General features: G+C 39.6%; 2 protein-coding genes across 2 annotated transcripts; one reads left to right on the top strand and one right to left on the bottom strand.

Annotated features, from left to right (window-relative positions):
- The first annotated feature begins 349 nt into the window (after positions 1-349).
- On the top strand, positions 350-19130 carry LOC119738274 (transient receptor potential cation channel subfamily V member 5-like). The gene is made up of 16 exons (XM_038213111.1): positions 350-515; positions 5021-5326; positions 7210-7354; positions 8371-8620; positions 9152-9501; positions 10004-10229; positions 10552-10667; positions 11042-11155; positions 11761-11871; positions 12673-12824; positions 13000-13109; positions 13772-13878; positions 15961-16122; positions 16838-17022; positions 17656-17875; positions 18610-19130. The coding sequence occupies exons 2-16, from the start codon at positions 5163-5165 to the stop codon at positions 18946-18948; spliced, it is 2751 nt and encodes a 916-aa protein (XP_038069039.1). The 5' UTR covers positions 350-515; positions 5021-5162; the 3' UTR covers positions 18949-19130.
- Positions 19131-21159: 2029 nt separating this feature from the next.
- LOC119738276 (uncharacterized protein C1orf194 homolog) lies at positions 21160-24390 on the bottom strand. The gene is made up of 4 exons (XM_038213114.1): positions 24203-24390; positions 23471-23587; positions 22932-23047; positions 21160-22617 (listed from the first exon to the last, which is right to left on the bottom strand). The coding sequence occupies exons 1-4, from the start codon at positions 24287-24289 to the stop codon at positions 22422-22424; spliced, it is 516 nt and encodes a 171-aa protein (XP_038069042.1). The 5' UTR covers positions 24290-24390; the 3' UTR covers positions 21160-22421.
- Positions 24391-25128: the final 738 nt, after the last annotated feature.

Raw genomic sequence — 25128 nt, 5'->3', positions numbered from 1 at the left:
TAGTTTGTCAACTGGTGAACTACGTTCTTAGCCCTCTACAGTAGAATTTAGGGGAAAAATAACAGCTTTGTAGTTCTAAAGTATTGGTCTGCCCCCCCCCCCCCCCCCACGGTAGAGTTAGTGCCCGCCCCCTTATTATTAGCCACTTTAGCTGAGACAGGAGTGTACCTTAAGAGCGTGTACTTAAAGTTACTCGCGGTTGCGCAATGATTTATTCCCATTATTTTATTTTGAATGTTTTTTATTCCCTTTTTATAGGGGGGGGGGGGGGGCTAAGGAGCTGTTGCGGAAAAAAGCAAAAAAATAAGTTCGTCAGAGATTTTGCTCGCGCTCGGCAGATAGAGGGCGCACTTTAAATTGATGTTAGCAACGCAAAAAAAAAGGCCTAGACCAAGTGTCGAATCTTTCAAGTTTCATGCTGTTTGTTCCACATCGTTGTTGGCCATTAATTATGGACGGATGAGAACAGAGTTATGCTTTTTTTTTTATGGAACACGGATCAATAGGAAAGACAGGTAGGTTTTGTCTACGTACTGTATGTAGGGGGCGGGGAAAATGTATCTAGGCCCTAGACGTGTACGAGCGGCATGACGAGTCGAGAGTCGAGTGCATTTTACATGTTTTATTACAGTCGTTTTCCTTCATTCCGGATCACATGGCCTTGTTCCGATAGCAATCCTCATTCAGGCAGCTATATCGGCTCAACCACTCAAGGGTAATCCTTACTTTTAGGACACCTCTATTTTGTACGAGTTCTGTTCAAAACTGACTTTTGCAGATGACTGTCCAGTACCAAAGTGACTTTTGCAGGCTAAAGAAGTCTTTTTTCTTCAGACAAACTCATGTTAGTTATAATTTTGAAAGCACTTTCAAAGAAAATGTGACTTTCCTACCTTTTTTTGCAGTTCGCCATCTTGCTTTTTAAATTTATTTTCTGTTTGTCATCGTCGTCTTTAACCCCTCATAAATCAAAACCCTGCCCTCTTTCTACAAAATCAAACCTGCTGATATTCAAGAGGTGTCATTGCCAAATGTTCAAATGTGTCAATAAATATCAGAATGTCACTTTTGAGTGTCATAGTCAGCTGTTTTGGTGAGTCTTTTAACCTTATATAGGAAAGGGGTCCTAAAAGTAAGGATTACCCACTCAAGTGTCATTGGTAAAAAAAAAGTTCAGCAAAGATTCCCATATCTGGCCATTACTAATTTTTCTCTACTTCAGGATCTGTCACCATGCCATGTATGGTCACCCATCAGAAAGTGATAATGTCCTAATTAATGCTTGCATACGCGCACGCATTGTCACACACAATTTGAAGGTAAATGCGTAGAAAAAGGACCACGTAGCTTTAGGGGGTCTGACGATATTATTATTTATAGTATGTCCTCAGTATTTACGGAGAAAACACTTTATTTGCAGACCAGTCTCATACAAGGGTTTGTGAACAGGGTGACAAGTGGTGGCCAGATATAGATATGGGAATCTTTCTGTCAAAAGTACCAATGCCACTTTTCCTAGTTCCGAACCAGTTTAAGATGTTTAATCAGTTCCGAATTGATCAAAAACTGCTTCGCGCGAAAAAACAAATCATGCAAGAATATCAATTTTTTTAGCACAAACCACCCCGAATCAAGCACATTTTCTGTCGAAAATAGTTCATTCAAGAGAATTCCAGCAAATTTTTAAAAAGAGAATTGACGTAAACATAGTAAATGATTTTGAAACTTTTGTCTGCAGCGCGACGGCACGATCGTGCACGGACTGAAAACCTTTGACTCATCACAGAATAAGTCACATATCATTAATTGATGCACGCGTAGGTAGGTCCTACATGTGCGTGCACGCACGATCCGGAACTAGGCAAAAACATACGGTCATTCGTTGGTGAATTTTCAAATATTAGAGACTCTACAAATTATTTGATTTGAAGCAGGATAAAAAATGTTCTGATTAACTTACCGACGAGCAGTGCCACCAAATTTTTGGATGATTGAGGGCGCATATGTGACGTCTCCATCGTCGATAGAAGAAAAACAAGTGACGCTTTTCAACGGTTGTTTCGTGTACTGATATTTGCTCCGCGCTGTACGACAGTATGGGCTTTTAATACACCCAAGGTGGAGACGGCTGAAAATTGCAGGTTCTAAACAAATTACGGAAGGTAACCAGTTGAAACCCGTCTCAAACGTCATAACTAATCTAGTGACAACAGAAAATGGTATCGTTAGTGGGTTTTTAAGAATGGCAATTTGAGAAAAAAAAACACCAACGATGGCATTAGAAAAATCGTTCTAAGCCACAGATCACTAAGAAAAAGAATGAATCTACTTCAATAAAAAGGAGGATTTGATTAAAAATATAGAAATACAGAAAGTTATTGATTTAAAAGAACAAAAAAGACAAAAATTCTGTCACAGTTGTTTTCCGCTGTTTTTTGGTTGGTTTCTGGTGATTTCCAGTCAATTTTAAGTGTTTTCTGGTGTTTTTGGAGTTGATTTCCGCTTTTTTCCAGTGTTTTCAGCTGTTTCCCGGTGTTTTCTGGTAAATAGTAATGCCGTACAGATGCCTATGTTAAGCTTGATGATTTTTGTTTTACTCTTCGAATATGGCGAACTAATAGGCCTACATTTCCTGAAAATGGCACCTGCTAGTAATATAGAGCAATGAGACAATATCAAGAAGCTTGTCCTATTGTTTTGTTTTAATTCCTCCTTATTTATTCCATATAGTTTATTTGCACTGTACACTGGGATAAAACATCTCCCAATCCAATGATATTATGAAATTGCCCACTTTCAAAGTCAGTAATATTAAAACCCTTTAACTACACGTGCAGTGAAATTTTAGTGGCCCTTCAAGAATAATATAATTTGTGTACATTTGTTTGAGGTGCGATAACCGCACTCTGTGTACATATTCAGATGATAATAGCATTCACCTGATGACCTTCACCTTTGATATTACTTGCAATGCCTGTTGTGTGTTGCCAAGCAACCACGCAATGCCTCAATGGGCATTCACAAAAATCATTAGTTTGTTCAGGCCTACATTATAGGTATAGTGCTACGTGTATTTCTAGTTATAATATTAACCTTTCGGTGGTTTTAGGGCTGGATAGTGGCTGGAAAAATAGGGTTGATTTTTACAAAGAACTTGGGAAATGTTGTTGAGGCATTTTTGTGGTCTACATACAAATGTACCTGGTTCGATGCTGCATACCCAATACAAAAAGCAGTTAAGTTGAGTAAAAGTTAACATGACTTGTTGATGTTAAGCACGCCAGCTTGAAGCAAATTCATACAAAGTAGAGCCCTAAGGCTAAGGGGCACCAAAAATTAAAAAAGGAATCAATTATTAGCCTTGGAGGGCTTTTGTAATGGACATATTTTATTTTTGATGGGTGAAACAGATTTTCATGCTTAAAATTAAGAATTTTAGTGAATGTTTACAGAAAATAGATACATGTATGTCGATTCTTGCGTCTTTCCTTTAGGATGATTCAGGATTCACATGCAATTAGTACAGTGTAGTGATCCAACTGTGTTGTGGTATGCATGATGTCGTAATTAAGGCGCAATTAGTTAATTAATGAATTATTCAAGCTGACACAAGTGACAGGAAACATCAATTAACTTGCTGAAATCACATTTGCTAATCTTTGTTTTGGTCATGCTGGTAGCTCTCCATAGACAGGTACATGTACCGGTAGCTCTAATGCACCATGTAAGAATTAAACACCTCATTTGTATGCATGCTGATTCATTAACCCTAAAAGGGCCGGGTTATTTTGACCATCTCTCAGCCGTGGGGGGGGGGGGGGGGGATTCCCCTAAGATCTCGGCCATCGAGTGACGAAACATTTTGAAACTCGGTACATGCATAGAGCAACTCATCATAAACATACCCAAGAAATTTCATGACTATAGATTAAAGGGTTTTGGTATTATGGCTAATTAATTATACATATGTACGAATGGTAATTCTGCACTGTGTACACGACGTATGGGAAAATTCAGTTTTCATGGCGCATAGTGCCGGAAAATTTTGGTCCAATTTTTATGTTTTTGGTATCAAAAGATGCACAAGGCTCGAGGCTAAAAAGTCATAACAGCTCGGGTTGCGAAAAAAAAAAATTCAAGGCTATAGCGGAATTTGCCCCCCCCCCCCCGGCCCTTTTAGGGTTAAGCCAACACTTGTAATTAATATTCCATACATGCAAATGATGCAATGATTGGCTAATACTATGAGCAATGTGGCGTTCAAGATCTTGTAAACTATTATTCATAAATACCTAAGACAGTTTACCCATTCCTATTGGTCGAGAGCCCGTCACGTGGCCGGTCTGAAACGGATGATAAAGACATGGCTAGCTGTTCTAAAACACTTTTCCAGTGTCACAGGAAATTTGGACTCCTAAAAATCCAGTGCCTCTTACCATTTTATTGGTTGAATGCTCACAATCCTCACGTAGGCATGCGCAATACTTTCAGTGAGTCAGTATTTTAAAGTCCTAAATTCACAATGCAATGCGCCAGGTGCATTCTGCGCAACATCGCACAGTAGGCGGGACGCGCGCGCCAATCTCCATAAAAGGAGTTGTTTACATCTTATTTGCCAGCTGGACACTCCATTATTTAGCTAGGGGGTGTTTGAAAAAACATGAAGTGAACTTGTTGAGCAAATCGGGGTTTTTTTTACCGAAAAGTTTAGATTTTTTGACCGAAAAGGTATTTATGAATGGGAATGAATATGGGCTTGGTCGGTATTAATCACTCTGTTTAAGACCGCTTGGAGTCTGGGTGCTGATAATTAGCACCCAGACTCCAAGCAGTCTTAAACAGAGTGATTAAAACCTCCCGAACACACATTTATTCCCTTATTAACTGTTTTAGATAATATTTTCAAAACTTGTACATTCTTTGAGCAATGCTTCTCAGAGGCAGTGGACTTTTACTAACCACATCCTTGGGAGATGTTACCAATTTCATTCTCTCTCTCTCTGTCTCTGTTTTCACACAGTTGAAAAAAAATGAGAATGAGGAGAAATTTGTCAATGCTTGACTTCACCACGCCAAATCACCACGCCATTCACCACGACGGATCAGACAAGACATGGTGAAACTATTCTCCTGAAGAGTTGACTATCAAACACTTAGACAAGATGGGTGCGACGGTTGGCGCGGCCCTGAGGCGATACCTGCAATGTCAGTGCTTCAGCCTGGGTTTGATGGAGTCAGACGACTCGGAATGGCGCAAACAGAACGAGAACAAGAACCCCATGTATGATCTCCTTTACTTCAGCGGTCAAGGGACGCTGGTCCAATGGTGAGTGAATTTGTCCAAGGCTGACTGTGTGCTTACACTTGGCGTGAAAGCAAACAGGCATGCGAATTTATGATGTCGCGGCAAGTATTCGCTCAGCAAATTTGCAAAAGTTTTGCAGCAATGTTTCCTGACGTCCAATTCCCATCACTTTGCCATTTGCGAGAAATATGAATCTGCCTTAAAGCTCTTCCCTGTGCTATTTTCGAGTTTCATCATGAAAATAGATCCCTTTTCTAAATTTCTATTTTTGTAGCAATATAAAAGTTATTTACTTTTGAGTGAGACATCGACCGAAAAAATCGGCCTATGTTTACTTTTTGAATTATTACTTGGGCACGGGGAATACAGCTTTAACTTGTAAACATACAGCTATTTTACTTTGATTCGGGACTTAAGTGTTACACCTCTTTTCTCAGATCTGTTGATTCTCCCATGTAAAGATATTGTCAGTTTAAAATTGGTTCAATGCTTTGGCACACCCAGGATTTGTCGGGGGGGGGGGGGGGAGGGCTCATCAGTTATCTGTTTGACCAGCCAGGGAAACTTGAGGGGGGGGCAAATGCAAATTTGTGACATCATGGTACGATAAGTATTCACGCTGTGAATTTGCAAAAGTTAAGCACATTTCAACTCTCTTGAAAGGTTTCCTGACATTAAAATGGCTTCAATTTCACATTTACTTGAAGTATGAAGGTGAAGGGCAAAACCTAATTTGATTTAAATCAACCCGACGCAAAACTCCATCTTATAATAGTTTATGCGGTACCCGCTGCTATGTACATCAGAATCGAACCAGCCAACCGATCCCGTTAGCTCGGTGGTCGAGTGGTAAGACATCTGCACTAGAAAGCAGGAGGTCGTGGGTTCGAGTCCCATCCGAGTGATTTTTCCAACTTTCACTCGGGTAGGTAACACACTGAGTATACAGGGTGTCCCCCCCAAAAATGCTCCACTCTCCTTTTTTTACAAATTCAAGCAAACCTGAATGCATACATTTTCTTATTATGCATGGTAAGAATGCTATGTGTCTTGGTTGTTATCTACCAAAAAAATTGGATCATAGTATCAATCCACTAGGGACAGAAATGCTTAAATATGAACTCGCCTCCATTTGCCAACTGCGCTGGGGACTCAAATCACCAATTTTAAAATGTCGATTTTTGTCAAGTGTGCTTTTCAAAAATTCTTCTTGGTATCTATTATGAAAGACCAGTCATCAGTCGTTATCAAGCATACAAGAGAAAACCAACCAACCATGGCATTGTCCATTTATTGGACTTTGACTAAAAATACCTATTTGTAAATCAACCACACATAACAATTGTTCACCTATGGCTGATTGTTCACAATTGTTATGTGTGGTTGATTTACAAGTAGGTATTTTTAGTCAAAGTCCAATAAATGGACAATGCCACATGTGGTTGGTTGGTTTTCTCTTGTTTGCTTGACAACGACTGATGACTGGTGTTTCATAATAGATACCAAGTAGAATTTTTGAAAAGCACACTTGACAAAAATCGACATTTTAAAATTGGTGATTTGAGTCCCCAGCGCAGTTGGCAAATGGAGTTGGCACCATGCATAATAAGAAAATGTATGCATTCAGGTTTGCTTGAATTTGTAAAAAAGGAGAGTGGAGCATTTTTTTGGGGACACCCTGTACAGTGTTTAAACGTCGGTGAAGGGCAAAACCTAATTTGAAGTATGAAGCAGCCTTTAATAACACTCTCTCTTTAGTAATGATGCAGGAGGTACGTATGCTTTGACATAGCTGCAAAATCCTTCAAAACCTCTGGATGGATTTTGAATAATCTGGGATGGTTAGAGTCAAGTATATCGTGCCAATTAAATACTTTTCAAGTATTTGATTTTTCTGATCTCAGTTATCTAAACAGGAAGAGCGATGCTGAGTTTATAGCACAGATCAGGAAGGAAGTAGGTCCCTACCTCTACAACGACGGTCAAGGGAAGACTATCAATGAATGGGACTACATCCAATATCGGAAAAACAATGTTGATCAAAAGAAGGTAATGCGACAATCATCATTTTCATGATGGCACATAGAGGAGTATTTTTGAAAACGTCCTCTCACCGAAAACCTCCTCCCTCCCTAACAAAAAGAAAATATAGTAATAATAATAAATAAGTAAAAAAGAAATTGTGTCCACACATTTTCACGAGGAATTTTTGTTTTATCAACGTGAATTTTTTTTACACGTGTTATAATAATAATAATAATAATAATAATAATCCATTCTTGTAAAGCGCATTCCGTCAATAAGACCCCAATGCGCTGTACAGGCATAATAACATACAGGAGTACAATTAGAGTAAATCTTTAAAATTACAAATTATACGCAAAAACACGGCATATGTAAACAAAACCAACACAAATTGACGAGAATGATTGGCTCAGTCAAAGGATAAGCAGATGGGTTTTGAGTAGAGTCTTGAACAGTTCCAGTGTTTTGGCATTTCTGATATGAGTTGGAAGCCGGTTCCAGAGTTCGGGAGCAGCATATAAGAATGATCGCTGGCCGTATGTTACAGTGTTCACAGTACGTCGTTGTAGAATGGTAGCAGCGTTTGATCTAAGAGTGCGAGAAGGTTCCTTGATGCAGATAAGGTCGCGTAGGTGTAATAGTATTATTATTATACTTTTTTTTGTTACTGTACTGTGTTGTCCTCTTTTTCTTTGTCTCAGAGGGCCAATTTACTGTCCTTATTGTATCTAACTGACTGACTGACTATCTGTCACTTGTGAGTCGGGCAGTGCTATTGTATAGGATTATTCCATAAATCCAATAAATGAGCTAAATCCGGCCCTTTGTGTAGACCAGATGTATGAAAAGACTTCCAGTGAATGGCCATTCTGAATCAGTCGAAAAGAATTTTGCATGCTTGAAGGGCAAAACCTAATTTGATTTACATCATCCCCGACACAAAAATTCCATCTTATGATCATATTAGACCAGCTTTACTAGATTTGCTCTGTTTGCATTTTTAACCTCATCTTACGGTCTTCACTGGTATCCATCCTCAGAAAAACATAATGGACGCCATGTCAGACCAGGAGCTGATGCTGGAGTTCCACGAGTACCAGCAGGTAGCCATCAACCGGTTCACGGAGCACCAAGCCTGCTGGGACCTGTGCAAACGAGGCGAGGTCGGGGAGACCATCCTACACCTGTGTTATCTCAATAACACCAAGGTCCATCGAGAGATTGCACGGTTCCTGCTAGAGATGTATCCCAAGCTGGCACTGGATGTCTACGAGGGGGCTGATTATTATGGTAAGGCTTAGATATAATACACCCATGCTAGATTGGTGTGCCACAGTAGCGCCAAACAAAATGTAGTTAAAGTGACTCAAGTCTACACTAATATAATTTGGTTTTTAGATAGGCAAACTTGATGTATAAATTTTCCACTGACTGGACAGCAGCGATCAACATTTCAAATGTAGTCGCTCCAAATTGTTTCAAATGTCGAATGTACTTTCTCATCTTCCAAAAGGCAAAATGTTGCTAAACGGGATACTTGGACCCCACTCCCTCTCCCCCACCCCACCCCCCCCCCCCAACCCTCGGTTGGATATGTCACGATCTGTGTCACCCTTATGATGCATGTTGTTGTCATCAGACTGTGCCTGAGTCAAATCTTCTGGCAGAAGCCTTAAGGTCAGAGTGTTGTTTTACCAAGAAACCTGTCAGAAAACACCTGCATTACAACCCCTGTATGTAGTATCCAAGTCTGACTCAGCCTCATCCCTAGCTCTAATTCCAAACAATAAAATCAAAAAGCATTTCTTTATTCTTTAACAGGTGAAAATGCAGTCCACATGGCCATTGTCAACAAGGACATGGAATCGGTCAGGCTCCTGGTCGGTCAGTACAACGCCGAGCTGGACCGACGGGCTACTGGCCGCTTCTTCCGACCCAACGACTTCAAAGACCCCAAACAGATCAAACTCAAACTCTCTAACTATGAAGGGGATGTGTACTTTGGAGAGTACCTCCTGGCGTTTGCAGCCGGCGTGGGGAGTACGGAGATTTACGACTATCTGATCAACGAGAGTTTGAAGAAACGACCCGGCCAGGGACAGGTCAATCCTAACGCTAAGGACTCGTATGGGAACACCGTGGTGCATATGGTCATTATTCACAATCAAAAGGTAGGAGGAGAATCAAATGTGTTACTCTCTCTGGTAATGAAATAAACTGTGCTTCAAACATGGGCACACTGCAACACGAAAGTAGTGTTGTAGTCAAGGCAGTTATTATGGATCACAAGTCAATCACAAGTCTGTCACAACCTCATCACAAGTTGTCACAAGTCAATCACAAGTCCATCCATAACAAGTCCATCACAAGTCCTCCACTCCCATGTCGAGTCACAAGCTATTCAAACAAACTGTGACAATATTGCTCATTCCCTCTTACTTTTTGAATGGATTTGTGACTTGATTTGTAATTTACTTGTGACAGGACTTGTGATGGACTTTCGACCTATCACATGTACCTTGAATACAGACATCGCCTGGAAGCCCAAGAAACCCTACATTCTGCGTAATGGCAATGATGCTCAATTGTCCTTCATTTTCTTCTCTCATTTCTACCCTTGAGGGAGTGCATGTACACCGAGTCCATAACTACATAATGTCATTATTATCGCAGACGATGTTCAAGCACGTCATCCAGCACAGCAAGATGCCAGCCAACTACCACATCCCCAACAATGCCGGTCTGACCCCCTTAGAGCTATCCTACCGCCTGGGCCGTAGCGAGCTATTTGCCCGCCTTCTGGACCTAGCCAGCGAGACACAGTGGGCTTATGGTAACCTGGCTTACGTAGCCTACCCACTAGGCATGCTGGATACGATAGGAGAAAACGGTGAACTCAGTAAGTGTGTAACACCAATTAAGAGTCACACTTCAACAAATTATTCAGGAGAGTTTGAATAATCATCTTTATAACTGACTGACTCACTGACACATTCACTGATTGCTGTGAATTAGACTTGCTTGAGTCATAGATTGGCCCCATATTTTGACATAGGCTTACCCAATAACGCCAATGAATGGGCTACAATCAGCCCATTGTGCGGACCAGATGCATGAAAAGACTTGCAGTGAATGGTTATTCTGAATCGATTGAACAGAATTTTGTGCATTTTAGGACCAGCTCTACTAGGCTTGCCTCATCTGTTTTTTTTTCCCTCCAGACAAGCACTCGGCTCTCCGAACAATCATCAAGAAAGACGACCCTTGGCACCTGAAAATGTTGGAAGGTCAAGTCATCAATCAACTACTGCAGGAGAAATGGAAGAGATATGCAAGGGTAAGTATAGTCAGAACACAGCCTCAAACTTTCTTGCCGCAGATTAAAAGTATGAGACCAACAAGTGTGCCGATGTCCTAATGCCCTCATTGCAATCAATCTAACTTAACTAGCCACAAACATACAAGTAAAGTGCTGCCTTCCGCTTGACATTACGCATGCTGGACCAATCGGCTAATCATAGGACAGGCAAGGTGGCATCGTCAAGGTACATAGCAACCAATCAGATTTCAGAAACAATGATTCCAATTTTATTTGATGTTGAACAATTGGCCAATCACAGGCAAGGTGGCATTGTCAAGGTGCATAGCAAACCAATCAGGTTTTAGAATCACTAATTCCAATTATATTTGATGTGATTTTGTCTCCTTTAGGGGCGCTTCATGTTCAAGTTTGTGTGGGCATGCCTACATCTGACCCTCCTGAGTCTGTCCGTCACCTTTCGACCAGCTGGAGATTTACTGTCAGGGGATGACAGCATTACAAAGGTAAGTAGATGAAAAACAGTAAACAGACTGTTCATGAGATGGAATTTGCGCAGGGATGATATACAGTCAATATTGGGTTTTCCCTCCACTGACATATCTTTATAAACACTGTATATTCAGTGTTGTCCTGAGAGATTGCGAGAAAAAAATCACTTGGGTGGACTTGAACCCAAGACCTACTGCTTACAAGTGCAGACGTCTTACCCCTCGACCACTGAGCTTGTCTGGGTCAGCTGGCTAGTTCGAATCAGATATAGCAGCGGGTACTGCAATGAAACTATTCATAGGATGGAATTTGTCGTCGGGGTGATGTAAACAGATGACAAAAACTTGATGACAAGCCTCTTGATAACCATATACGCTTGGCTGCATCCAAAAGCTTGCGAGAAAAATTGTGCAGACGTCATACCACTTGACCACCGGTTTTGCTGAGCTGAGCTGGCAAGCTCATATTTGCTATATCGCAGGTTTCGCAATTAATATCCTGTATGCATCAGTGGAGGGCAACAATAAAAACAACATTATAATCTACATCTTCTCAGTCAATCTTACAAGATAACAGAATGTAATAGAATGTAAGAGTAATGTTTCTTCATTTGTTTCAGTTTCGCTACTTCACCGAGGTGTGTGTCATCATTGGCTGTGTTGCCAAGACAGCGGTGGAGGGCATTGAGATCAGATCCAGAGGCTCGTTACTGGATTATATCAAAAGTCTGGTGAGTTGGGAAAACCTGCAGAATCTGAACTATCAAAAGTGTGATAATAGCGACATTACTGGAAATGATTCACATGATTAAAGTCGGTATATTTGCATTTATCTTAGCAAGTCAAACTTTGTACACCACCTATATATATAGCTTCCGCTTCATAACTTCGTAAATGCTGACAATATTTGAAGTTGCATTCCTGTGTACTTCAACAAAGTCAATTTTTTTTCTATTAATACATTTAATATTGACTTATGTTTTTCTTTCCAATCCAAAAATTTCCTTTTTTTTCCTTTTTGGATGTCTGCAACCCTTTGAAAAATATGTTTTTCCTTTTGGCCACAAACTTTGCAAGCAGACTGGCTCCCGGTCTATACATTATCTATACTGATTGTGGGGCGGGAACCAGCCTACCCAGCTAATGTCTTGCAGCCAATAACTTGAAATTGTTAAGTAATAATTCAGTAACTAAAAGTTTGGCCAATTTTTTTAAGGTTTATGTCTTATTCAAAAGTGAATAACTTTTGTATAGCTAGTAAAATAGCAGTTTAGTAAAGGAATGTATTTTCAGGATAAAACTAAAAAATAGCACGGGAAACGCGACATTAGCTGTTAATCTGTCTTTTTAAACAGTATATTTTCTGTTCATCCCTTGTCATGGTGGCCTCAGACAAGTTTCACTTTTCAGATGTTGTAACCAATTACTGGTCCTAATATCTTTTGTAATATTTGCGTTTTCATCAATGGCTTATTCGGTTTCTTTTCTTACTAATTTTAAATCATGCCCATTTCTTCATTTGCCAATGCCAGTACGTCCTGCCATTCAAGGGTCTCTTCATGTGTGCCATCATCATGTTATACATCTGCGTCCCGTTACGGTTCCTTGGTCTTCGTCAAATGGAGGACATGCTTCTTATCATCATCATGCCGTTCTCTTTCGCCTACATATTGTTCTTCTACAGGTAAGTTTCAATTTTGTAGTTTTTCTAAACAAATTTTTAAAGAAATTCTAAAATTAAACTTAGAATTAGAGGTGGCACCGCACTTGTGCACAGGTAGTACATGCACACTCAGCACTCAGACGTGCAATTTTTCCCATGAAGTAAATGTTATCTGCTGCCCTCTATTGTTCCCCAGGGGCCATGAGAAGCTGGGGCCGCTCATCGTCATGATAGGCAAGATGACAAAAGGAGACGTCAGTCGCTTCGCCATCATTTATGTCATATTCATCATCATATTCGGGGAAGGTGAGTTGTAGTCTGGTTTCCTGATCCCGCAGTCTCTCCCTGACATCTCTTAATACATCGTAGTTGTCTGGTACCTGACCCTGATGATCACGTGATGTCTCTAAATGCCATCATAGTAGTCTGTTACCCTGACCTGACAATCACATGAAATCTCTTAATAGATCGTGTTAGTCCGGTTGCCTGACCTGGCAATCACCTGATGTCTTTTATTAGACCAGAGTAGTCTGGTACCGTGACATGACAATCATCTGGCATCTCTTAATAGATCGTAGTAGTCTGGCTCCCCGACCAGATGATCCTGATGTTCTTAGTAGATTATAGGTCTGGCAGCTGTCATTCAAAAATAGAACATGATGCTGCAAAGCCCAGCCCTTGTACACATACATGAGACACAAAGCCTAAATGGACAGTCATCAGTACACTTTTCACTAACAATGCCTAAAATCAAATTGTGCAAAGTTCAAATGTTTAATTTAAGTGAACTCAGCAATTTCAGGTCTTTCAACAAGCATGACAGGCATTGTTTTGTTAGTAATTCTTTTTCTTAACAGCCTTCATTTGAATGAAGTATTTTTCTTTGGCTATAAATTGCACATTTCGCTAGGATGATATTTTGTGTGATGTTGGCTTTACAACATTTTTGTCTTTTTTTTCCGACCCAGCTTTTTTCTACCTGTTTAAAGGCGTCGATCCAGAAACAGCCAAAGATTTTCAGAGTTGGAACGGCTCATTTATGATGGCCTTCCTCATGGCTTTTGGAGATTTCCCAGTAAGAGATAAATCTGGTTACCTCCGTATTTAATATTGTCAACCATTTATAAAATCACGATAAGTCAAACCTCAAGGGAACAGGTTCAAAATTTGACTTAAGCAAGGTTTTGAGTTTAATAAGCAGGGTTGTATATCATTGTTATACTTTTGAAGGGGATGGATTCTTTGTTTGACTTTACAATTGTTTTGAGTTTTGGGTCATTCCACCGGGTTGGGAAGCAGTGCATGTTACATCCATATATTTGGTTATATTATTAAAAGTATCGATGCATTCTAAACAATTGCTCAACATAATATTTGTCTTAAGGTGTTTCAATACTTGAGAAAGTTTGAAATCATTTGAAAGTACTTTGACAAAAATATGAGCAAAAATGTATTAATTCGGATGTAACATTGACACCGTGTCAATGTTACATCCAAATATTATTTTTTTGCCATTTTTTACACGTATGTAAAATATTACCCAAACTGACATTGGACACCTACATGTACATGTAAGCACCAAGAAAAGATTTTGTTTTGGTATAGTCAGGGTTCAAATAAAGCAGAAACAATACATGTACATGTACCTCTAGTGTGGATGTAACGGTGTAAAAATCACTCAATGGAAGTGTGACATTGGGTTTTACAACGTGTCAATGTTACATCCACACTACCAAGCTATCATTTCTGCTCCATTTGATACCTGACTACCGTAACAAAAGCTTTTTTTATTGTGTTGCATGTATTGTAAGAAGTAAGCAAAGTGAATTTTGGTGATGTTTAGCAAAAAAAATTTTAAAAGGTACAAATGTCACATTTGGACGTAACACTGACACGGTGTCAATGTTACATCCAAAATGACATTTTTTGCTCATATTTTTGGCAAAATACATTGAAATCATTTCAAACTTTCTGCAGTCGTGAAACACCCAACAACAAATATTATGTAGAGCAACTGCTAGCAAAGCATTTATGCTTTTGTTAATATGGTCATATGTCACACACTGTTCCCCAACCCGGTGGAATGACCCTTATCAGAGTTTGACTTATCAAGATTTCACTGTAGTCCAATAATAATAATAATAATAACTAATAATAATATCGAAGTCTTATATAGCGCAGGTATCTACCAACAATTAGGTACTCAAGGCGCTGGAAATTATGTCTATTATTAAAGATGGGTAAATGAAGTTTACGAGAAATATGAGATATCATGTAGCACCTTATAAGGTTTACAAGGTGCTGCGGCGCATATTGCAGCCACTGCCAGAAACACTGGGGCAAACCCCTTCTCTTAGTGATTTGTTACTCGGTTCTTTAACGTGCGTTACACAACACGGGACCTACGGCTTTACATCCCATCCGAAGGACGAAGCAATAAAGGTAAAGTGACTTGCTCAAGAGCACAAGCACCATATTGGACACCGTAACCCATAACCATTAGACCACAGCTCCCCATATGGTTTAAAGCTATAGTCCATCAGTTGCAGCTATCCAAAAAGTAACTGGCGTAATTAGTGTTGAAAAACATACTTGGTTGAAAGATAGTAAGGGGACTAAACTCCCTGTGAAATTATTCTTTCCGGCAAGCTGTCATTTTGAAGAAATCAACGAAAGAAGGCATTTCCAACGGTGCGTCTTAAGAAGCATCATTGGAAATTTCCGTTAGTAGTTCGTTTTTTTATTCGGGGAAGCGCGCGCAAGCGTTGACACAATGCACACGCGCGCGCAGTTGCAATAATTCGTCGGATCAGTGCGCGACATCGCGTAGGTGTAATCAGCTTAGTGAGAACGTGTCTCGGACGCTGAATTCATGCCAAATTCAAAACATGATTCAGCAACTTTGATTTGAAATCGAGATCCTAGAATGCTGTTTTTCTCGGAATATACAGCTGAAGCTGAGCTGAAACTTCATCAGGTTAGTTGTTCAGCACCCTTCTTTAGATTTTGAGCACGTTTGTTGCTTCAAACGAACAAAATGCACAAATTACAAATGATGGACTCTACCTTTAATAAGTAAATGAAAAAGTCCATTTCAAAACAGTTAAAATGGAAACTTATTGTAGATGAACCATTTTGTTTTGCTTTGGTGTCCCAGTATGAAGTCTTTGGATACTCCCGCATCGGCTGGCTGTCACAATTCATCTTCTTCATCTTCATGCTGCTGGTGCCATGGTTACTGGTCAACATGTTGATTGCCATGATGGCCAAGACATACCAACAGGTGGAGGAGCGCTCCAAGATGGAATGGAAGAGACAGGTAGAAGGAATCATTCCAATAGTGTTTCAGTTGAGTCGTTTTACGACTCTTATAAGTACGGTCTCATTGGCACAGCTGTATACAGAGGGTTGCGACAACTATCAAGTAATTCGTATGCCGTTATAGGTTGGACTTGGCTCACATAGTATCTGTAAAGCTATGGATGTTAAGTGCACGATCACCAGTTTCACTAACTTTGTGTTTTTATTGTTGACATTCGCTGATGTTTTTGAAACTGGCTGACTTGCACACAGTGAATGTCATGCTTGAGTCAAGACTGAACATTTTCATTTTCAACATTAAAAATCCTCAGTAATTTCATAGATCACTTGCCAAATCTCACAGTGAAAATTGATTTTTGGAGCTGCAATCCATCTAGTTGGAGGTCTTCCATTTAGATAAAAGTTTTTCTTATGATAGTATTATTGGTGGAGGCCTTGCTAATGTATGTGACTGGAATGAACTCCAAAACTGCTACTATTCAATGCCGATTCCTACAAACAGCCTGGAAACCGCATTGGAACGCTTCTAGAGCAAGCTGTGGCATCATCATCTGACCTCAACCAAGACGAGTTTATAAAGGGGGCGAGGAAACATGAATTTTGAGAATTTTGGTGGCTCAAAAGCAAGCCTCCCTCCAATAACTACACAGCCTGTGGCTGGAGCAGAAACATTGATTGATTGAATGATGGTCTTATCCATTTTGTTTTTTCAGTGGGCCATGCTTCTCCTGAACATCGAGAGGTCCATCCCCAAAGGCGAGTTGCAAAAATACCAGAAGGCTTACTCCACGGAGATGAGAATGCCTTACAAGGAAGCCCTCAGGAAGGGGTTGATACAGGATACGGAGGAAGCAACGGGTAAAGCAGGAGGGACTATCATCATCAGCCCTGACGAGGGGTGAGTTGGGGTTGGGCACGAAAGCGTAAAGTCCCTGGTTGTGAGATTCACAATATGGACAAGTGCAATTAGTTCCACAAACAGTGGTGTGACCAAGTGCCCCCCCCCCCTCCTTTTCTGTCCTCCACCTCCCCCCCCCCTCACCTCCCCACCCCCCCTCCCCCCCACCTCCCCCCACCTCCCCTGGCGTGGGTTTGAGCCTGGGTGGACACTTGTGCCCTTAAGCAAGGCACTTTACCATTATTGCTTCGTCCTTCGGATGGGACATAAAGCCGTAGGTCCCGTGTGTTGTGTAATGCACGTTAAAGAACCCAGTACACTTACCGCTAAGAAAAGGGGTTCGCCCCGGTGTTTCTGGCAGTGCGATTATCTTCAGCCATGAAGTCTGCACTTGTAAGGAAGAATAGAATAGACTTGCACAACAAATTGCGGTGTAACTTACGCATTGATTTTAGGTGGCGTAAGTTGTGGTGTAGTGACTGAAAATGAACTATATTACTAGCAAATCGTGATCATCATGGAGCCTGTTATTGCACAACTTATCAAAGTTGATACAAGACACTCACAGCTTTGTGTTTGAGGTGAATGTAATTGGCTGCTGGTTTCATTGATGTTACTTCGCTCTGAATGCAGGGAGGCTCCGCCAATCCCCAAGGGTCGCCGTATCATGTACAAATCCTGGAAGAAGGACGACCTGAACGTACCTCTGGTGCCGATAACGAGATCGGAGGGGCCCATTGATGCTGAGAGTGGGACAAGAGACAAGGAATATGTCTGCAGGGCGCTGTTAATTCAGACGGTACTGCCCAAGAGTCGGGCCAAAGCAAGGAGGGAAGCTCTGGTAAAATGGAGGGTAAGGAACTGGATTTTGGTTTGTATTAAGTTTGGATCTTTTAGACATAGTCGGGTCCATCAAAAGGCCGCACAAGTCCATCAGAAGTCCGTCATAAGTCATCCAGCCTTAAGTCCAGTCACAATCTATTCAAATCGTTGTGACATCAACATTCCTTTGGTCATGTTCAATCCCCAGTTACTAATGACTAGACACATTGAAGGATTTGTCATTTACATGGGATCAAACTTGTGATGGACTTGACTAAAGAAACTGCTTTATTGCAGAATCCTCAAGACATCTTGTGAAGAAAGCTGTTCAAAACTAGCTTTTGTGCGTTTATTGTAGAATTCTTGATCGTCTTCTTGAGAACAGGAAACTTTCTGATCATTAATCATTTATCACCTATGAGAATTATCAGTAGTAGTCTAAGTCGATATAGCTCAAGCTCGAGGCAATGAACTAAATCTGAATTAAATCTGTGCTTAAAAAAAATACTATGGCAGTTATGAATTAATGACCCATTAGTCCCCGAACTGCCCCAAACTGCCCTAACATTGTATAGTTTTATGGATTCATTAAGAATAAATACAATGTAATACAATGTAATACAAGGTAATACAATGTAATACAATGTAGTACAATGTAATACAATTTAGTACAATGTAACACAATGTAATACAATGTAATACAATGTAATACAATGTAGTACAATGTAGCACAGGTGCTAACAGGTTAATTTGACTGTTTTTCAGGGCGCACTGCGGAAAGTCATCAGAGCCAACAGAAACGCCAAAACTCTCCTGCAGCAATCGAGGGCCAAAGTGGTGCGCACACCTCGCGGTGTCCGCAGTGCCTCGCGTGCCTCGGTCACATCCACGGTCCCGCCCACTCCTTTCTCCAAGGTCCCGCCCACTCCCCCTCTCCTCCCAAAGGTCCCTGAACCTTTGCCATCGGCAACCAGCGGCGAGGTCGTGGGGTCAACTGACCAGGGTCATGAGGTCACTGATGAGGTCGCAGAGGTCAAGAGCCCACGAAAACTGCCACCATTGAAGAGGCGAAAGAGCAGAGCCATTCTACCTCCAGTAGTGTAATTTGTGGGTTTTTAAAGGTACATTTACATTGGATCATTTGCATTTTGTGCAATTTTGTTTGTTTGAAGCAACAAAATTACTCAAAATCTTAAGAGGGATGGATAAAAACTAACTTGTTGAACTTTCAGCTCAGTGGATACTGTACAGGGTGGTATAAAAAGAAGGAAACACACTTTTGACAGGAATTTGAACCTACTTACTTAACTTATTTGAACTTTTTTTTTATAATGTGAAATAAAGCTCTTCAACCATGAAAAAAATCTTTAAATAATCGCAAGAAAAGTGTAATGATGCTAATTTGAATATATGTCACAAAAATTACTGTTGTCTACGTATAAGTCTAGTGTAGTGTATTTTGGTCTTCAAATCAAGCTCCGGAGCTCAGTCAAGCTATAGAAATAAAGCCGTCCGTGGATAAACAGGTTTGGCACATGAACTTTTCAAACTTCCATATCTCAGATCTATTTTTTCGTCACTTATGTTTAAATATTTTAATACCATTAAATTGAATTCTTGAAATGTACTGAACAAGTTGGTGAAAATTGCTGTCAAAAGTGGGTTTCCTTCTTGTTGCACCACCGTTTACATTTTGAGAAAACGGAGAACACTAATTGACAACTGTTTGAGTTTCTTAAAAGGATTCCGGTCACAATTTCTGAAACCACCTTCAATGATTGTTTTCTTCCAAATGATACCATTTCAGGCAGAATAATATCACGGTATTTGATGCGAGTCCTATCTCTACTTTGAGCAAGCGTTTCCTTGTTTAATCAGTAGGTATGTTTCCGGGTAATTACAAATGTTCCTTCGCGCCTTCAATCCTAGCTATACATGTACTACAAAATACCTTGAACCCTTTTTCTGTAAGTCTGAGACTGTGTATATTTCCTGTAGAATTTTATATGTTTATCTTGGCACAATATAAGAAATAATAGCAAGCATGTAAATGACTGAAAAGTTTGCGAATAATTAACTGTATTTTGTATATTGTGTGTGTGCATTTTTCGCATTTACATTTGTGTAAGAGGGCTATATTCTCTACTTACAGTAGAATTGAATTAAGTGCAATACATCTTTAGAGAGTCTATATAATTTTTTATCTCTATATTTAATCTGCTTTGTATTCTAAGTCTCTCAGGAAATGTTCTGAAATCTGAGGCTATGTACTTCAATTCACCAAAAAATATCAGTATACATGTAGTATAGTGCCTTCGTAGAAGTGCCTTGCCTCAAAACTGCCATTTGCATACAAAATGATTTGTCACTTTTAAATTGTTTGAATGTTCTACTTAATATACCTTTTGGGCATTCATTGTTGATAAACTAAATAACAAAGAACGCCCTCCGAGACATTTACCTGAACGCAGGTCTATTCTTCAATTTTCTTAATATTCTCCTTGATTTTTCACACATATGGCAGATCTGTGTAGTTTGTTCAACTTTTCAGAAACTAATTAATGTTTGCAAATGCAAATTGAATGCCAAACAGGCTTTTCTGAAATGATACCATTTTAATACTAGAGGCACAGGAACATTTTGAGATGTTATGTTTCGGAGAGGTTTTCATAATTGCAGTCAGTAGTCTTACACGATCGTGTTTATCACTCGTTCACAGAGGCTGGGTCACAAAAATTGCACAAATGTAGATCTGTGACCTATAAACAAGTTTAATGTCATAGCAATCTTTTACTTTTTTTATAATGCCCCCAGTGCCTCTTCATCGACTTTCCTCCACGTATTCCCATAAAGGTATTCACTCGGTCTTTCCAAACTTTGCATGTATTTGGAATTTCTTCCCTGAAATAAACTGTAAGGTTGAAAAAATAACAGTCATTAGGCCAAAAAAAAAATTAGTTCTGCTTCCGGTTACCCTACCTACCCTATTTTGACAGCCCCCACCCTAATCTTTGTTCGGGGAAAATGAGGAAAAATCCCCGAAAACCATCCATTACCACATTTTACCCTCGACTACACGTAGACACCTCCATATGATAGTACACACACAAAAATGTCAACAAAATATATTTCTCTACCTACCTACCCTGTTTTCAAATGCAATGTAATGGGAAGCAGAACTTTTTTTTGGCCTTGGCATAAACAGGACTTTATCAAGAACGAACTATAGGAAAATACATTGTATCAACTGCGCAATACTGTACACATGTATTTTGCAAACTAGCAATATAAAAGCACAGATGGAATACTGAGGAGTCTTTCATAAATTCTGCAAGATTTTATTTTTCCACACGAACAAGTTGAATAGTAAGTAATATTTGTGAGATTTATGTACATATACACATGTAAAGTGCAAAACGTTTTGACAGTGCAAAAATTAAAGCGCCTGGTATTTCTGGAAACTGTGTTGTGTCTTTTAAGTGTGAACAACTGCAGCAGATGCCTTGTTTTGAATTTTTGGGGTTTTTTTTCAAAAAAATTTATTTGATGCTTACCCCAGTGTTCAACAAATACCAATGTTTTTGTACTAAATAAAAATGGAATATAAACATCCAACTAAAAATGGTAGAAAAATATTAAAACATAACTATGATACAAAATATACAGTTAAAAGGTCTACATGTACAATGTGAACTAAACAAATTGTACTTTCCACTAAAAGGCTCTTCTAAAATACAGACATTTCTTTAAAAAAAGTTCAAAACCAGATTATGTCAAGTGTTCATCATTTGAATTCTGTATAATGCTGAGATGAGAAACTTGGTGAAAGTTTTGAAAAGTATCTGAAAATGGTATCAGAACATATCATGGAAATGTGTGAGAACAATTCTAGAACAACTGAACACTTTCGCTAAAATTTTAGTGTATCTAAAACAAAAAATTAATAAATAAATAAATGGTGATGACTGAAATAAGTTGCTTCACCAGTATTTTCGCTAAGCCTAGCGGACCACCAGCCAAAATCTGGTCACATACAAAATACAATGAAGATATCCCTGGTTACCCAATTTATAGACACATTTCGGCTAAGCAAGTTTGACTTTGCTTGTAAGCAATTTTGTGTAATTGGTAAATTTGGGTCCTGGACAATAAACCTACTTGACCAGTATTCATGGTAAGCAGCTAAGGTCTAGTCAAATGCAAATGATAATAAAAACGTGCCCAGTAACCAAAACTGATGTAAGGCTATTCCAGCTAAGCTGTTTTGGTTTTGTTCCTGAGCCACTTTATGAATTCGATCCCTTGGAGTTGATTTCCGTTTATGGCCTCACGGGTACCAGGGTAAGAAAGGCAACAATATAGACAACGGGACCCTGCAAGTTGGTCGGTAGAAAACTCAGTACCCCGCAAGGGAAATGTGTTAGATTTCAAAGACTTCAATAGAAACAAAGAAGAACAAAGGTAGAAAAAGTAAATGTCTATGATAGCTGTAACTATTTAAAGATGCCCCTTAACTACCGGTACATGCACAAATCTAATTGTGCCACACACTATTGAAAGACTTTAAAAAATCTGGTTTATGTTGTGTAGAAACCGCCGTCGTGTTTGCGCGAGTAGCCAGCATTTGTTGCCGCGCTGTGATGGCTATCGATAGCACCCTTGGTGCTGTGGATGCTTTCCCTCTTTGGGTCTTCGATGACCGAATCGACGGTGGGTGGGTTCATGGGGTCGATAAGCCTCGGCTCCTCTTTCTTCCTATTTTTGAGGATCCGGCTTTTAAAGAAAAGGGGAAATATTCATTTATCAGATGTGTAAATGGACACTTAAAACTCCAGCATGTTCAAGTCCCAGTAATGTGTCACAAAAATTTAATGGCTAGATCAAAGAAACCTGACGCCAATTTTTCAACCACAGACAAAACGATTATCTATCCCCCCCAAAAAAAAATGAATTTGGGAATGTAAAACATTTCCCACCAGTGTGGCATCAGGTACTACATTCCTTCAAGTTCTTGCTTTCCTTTTCTCCTGCCTGTTTGCTTGAAAACAATTTGGATGGAGTTCAAATTTCACATAGCCACAACTCACCCATGGTTCTCCCCTATTGTCTCTGGTTGTACGAGCGTCTCATTCTTGGATTTCAAGAAGGCGCCGTGGTGATCATAGTCTGCTTTCAAGACGAAGTCTAGACTGTCCCTGGGTGCCTGTGGGATTAGATAAGCCAACAATATTAATTTGACTGAATAAAGAAATACCCAAGTCGGATTAGAAATATCAGCCTTGTAGTCAAGTCTAGTCCGAAATGAACAATGACAAAGGAATATCTTCGCCATAATTCATTTGAATAGATTTCCTAAGATCGCGATGTGACGGGCAACTTCCATAAAAAAACACAAGGTAAGCCAAGTAATGCTGGTCCCAGAGTGCACAAATTTCTATTCAACTGATTCAAAATGGCTTTTTAATGGAAATCTTTTCATGCATCTGGTCTACACAATGGACCAGATTTAGTCCATTCATCGGCATTATGGGGAATCCTATACAATAGCACTGCCCAAAAATGAGAGGGTTCAAAGAGGACACGAGGCTGGCCCTCTGGGACCAGCACAAAATTAAGTTGAGCTGACCTTGGGGTCATGGTGGTAGACTTCTCTCCTGCTGCTTGACAGTGTACTGGTTGTATTAAGCCTGTTCCATGGATCGGTCCGCTGGGCGAGATGCGTTGGCTGTGTGTAAGGCTGCTTCTGTAAACAACAAAAACAACAAAATTTGAGCAATTGTAAACATGGCCGTGAATACAATCTTGTTTAAATATCAACATTGCGAATTTGAAGTCTAGAATTAGGGCATAAACTGCATACGGGAAACAGTTTCTTTGATAACATTGTTGTGGATTTTCATTGACATTGGAAATTTTTTCTTTGAGAAAACTTAAAAGGAGAACATTTTACCACCTAAATTTAAAGACAAAAACATGTCAGTAATTTCTCAACTGACTTTCAACAAAGTACTTTTTTTAGTTTTAATCAAAGGCCTAGCCTAGCCTACTGTTTTCTTTTCCCTCAAAAGAAAACAATAGCGGGCCTAGGCCTACATGCTTAAGATTTTAATACGAATACAAAAACTTAAAAATATACACATAAGGATAGACCGAAACTGGGAATGACACTTAGTTGTAGTCATAAGCATCGACAAAAGATTTATAAAACTGAATCAAATCACACATTTTAAAAATATTTCAGAGAGTTTTTTTAGACATGCTGCAAACTGATTCCCTCAAAATAAATTCCAACTTCAAAAATCAAACAACTTCAACTTCTCTAAAATCAAGACAAACTTGTCATGCAGTTTCCACAAACCTGAAAAGTTCCTGTGCCGATGAAATCGTCGTCGTTCTGTACCTTAGGAAAAGGATAAGGGTCTCTGTTCGAAACTTCCATGTTCATTTTCGTCTGATTTTCTTCACCACAAAATTTTCTTCACTCGAATCTTCCTCCTCCTTCTAGTTCTAGCGACTTTTTACGAATGAGGCCGGCTGCATGCATTATATGCGCGATGCATTACATGTGTGTGCATATTACAATGTATACAATGGTCACCACGGCAACTTTAAGATTTTCAACTAGAGAGGGCGCTATAAAGATTCACCGGTGCCGTGCTAATTGGCAGTACAAGTGCAACCGCAACTCATAGCATAAAAAGACGTGCAACTCGAACGGTCGACATCGCGCGCACGTGTACTTCCGTCACACAAAATAGTCAAAGTTAAAGAAAAAAAAATCAAAAAAAATAAGATGTTTAAACATGTATGTGTATAAAAATAAGATTCCATCTCATGAATAAAAGTAAGATGTTTACGATTCCCGAAACATAACAGAATGACACAGAAAACTTTTTGACGAGATAGGCCTATATTGCAGTCTCGTTAATAGTTCTAACACATAGTCCAAAAAATTGTGAATGTGGCGTGGTCTTTAAAAAAAAACCTGAAAATTTTTCTTTCCCAACGAATTTTCATTTTATACAGTTTGTTTTAACGAAAACAACCATTCCGAGTTTGGGCGTCTGAAAACAAAGGAATTTCATTTCGCGCACAAATGAACCCGCCGCCCTGCTGCGAGAGCCGAGTTATCTGACGTGAAGAAAGAAATATTCAATCAGGAACTAAACGCGTGGATTTTTTGTTCGGCGATGTACGTCTCTCGTTCAAAAGTGTATCCCATTTATATTTCTAGGAAAATAGAAATTTTGAAGAAAATCAAAATCTGTTTTTTTTTTTTTTTTT

This window comes from Patiria miniata, unplaced genomic scaffold (assembly GCF_015706575.1).
Source record: "Patiria miniata isolate m_02_andy unplaced genomic scaffold, ASM1570657v1 HiC_scaffold_3, whole genome shotgun sequence".
Lineage (NCBI taxonomy): Eukaryota > Metazoa > Echinodermata > Asteroidea > Valvatida > Asterinidae > Patiria > Patiria miniata.
Note: the sequence above shows the minus strand (reverse complement) of the source record. Positions and strands in the feature narration are given on the sequence as shown.

Coding starts and splice junctions, on each gene's coding strand:
- LOC119738274 (XM_038213111.1), top strand. CDS start 5,163: ATGGGTGCGACGGTTGGCGCGGCCCTGAGGCGATACCTGCAATGTCAG. Junction 9,502..10,003: donor TCATTATTCACAATCAAAAG/GTAGGAGGAGAA, acceptor TTATTATCGCAG/ACGATGTTCAAGCACGTCAT. Junction 10,230..10,551: donor AGGAGAAAACGGTGAACTCA/GTAAGTGTGTAA, acceptor TTTTCCCTCCAG/ACAAGCACTCGGCTCTCCGA.
- LOC119738276 (XM_038213114.1), bottom strand. CDS start 24,289: ATGAACATGGAAGTTTCGAACAGAGACCCTTATCCTTTTCCTAAGGTA. Junction 23,588..24,202: donor TCGGCACAGGAACTTTTCAG/GTTTGTGGAAAC, acceptor TGTTGTTTACAG/AAGCAGCCTTACACACAGCC. Junction 22,618..22,931: donor ACAATAGGGGAGAACCATGG/GTGAGTTGTGGC, acceptor TTTCTTTAAAAG/CCGGATCCTCAAAAATAGGA.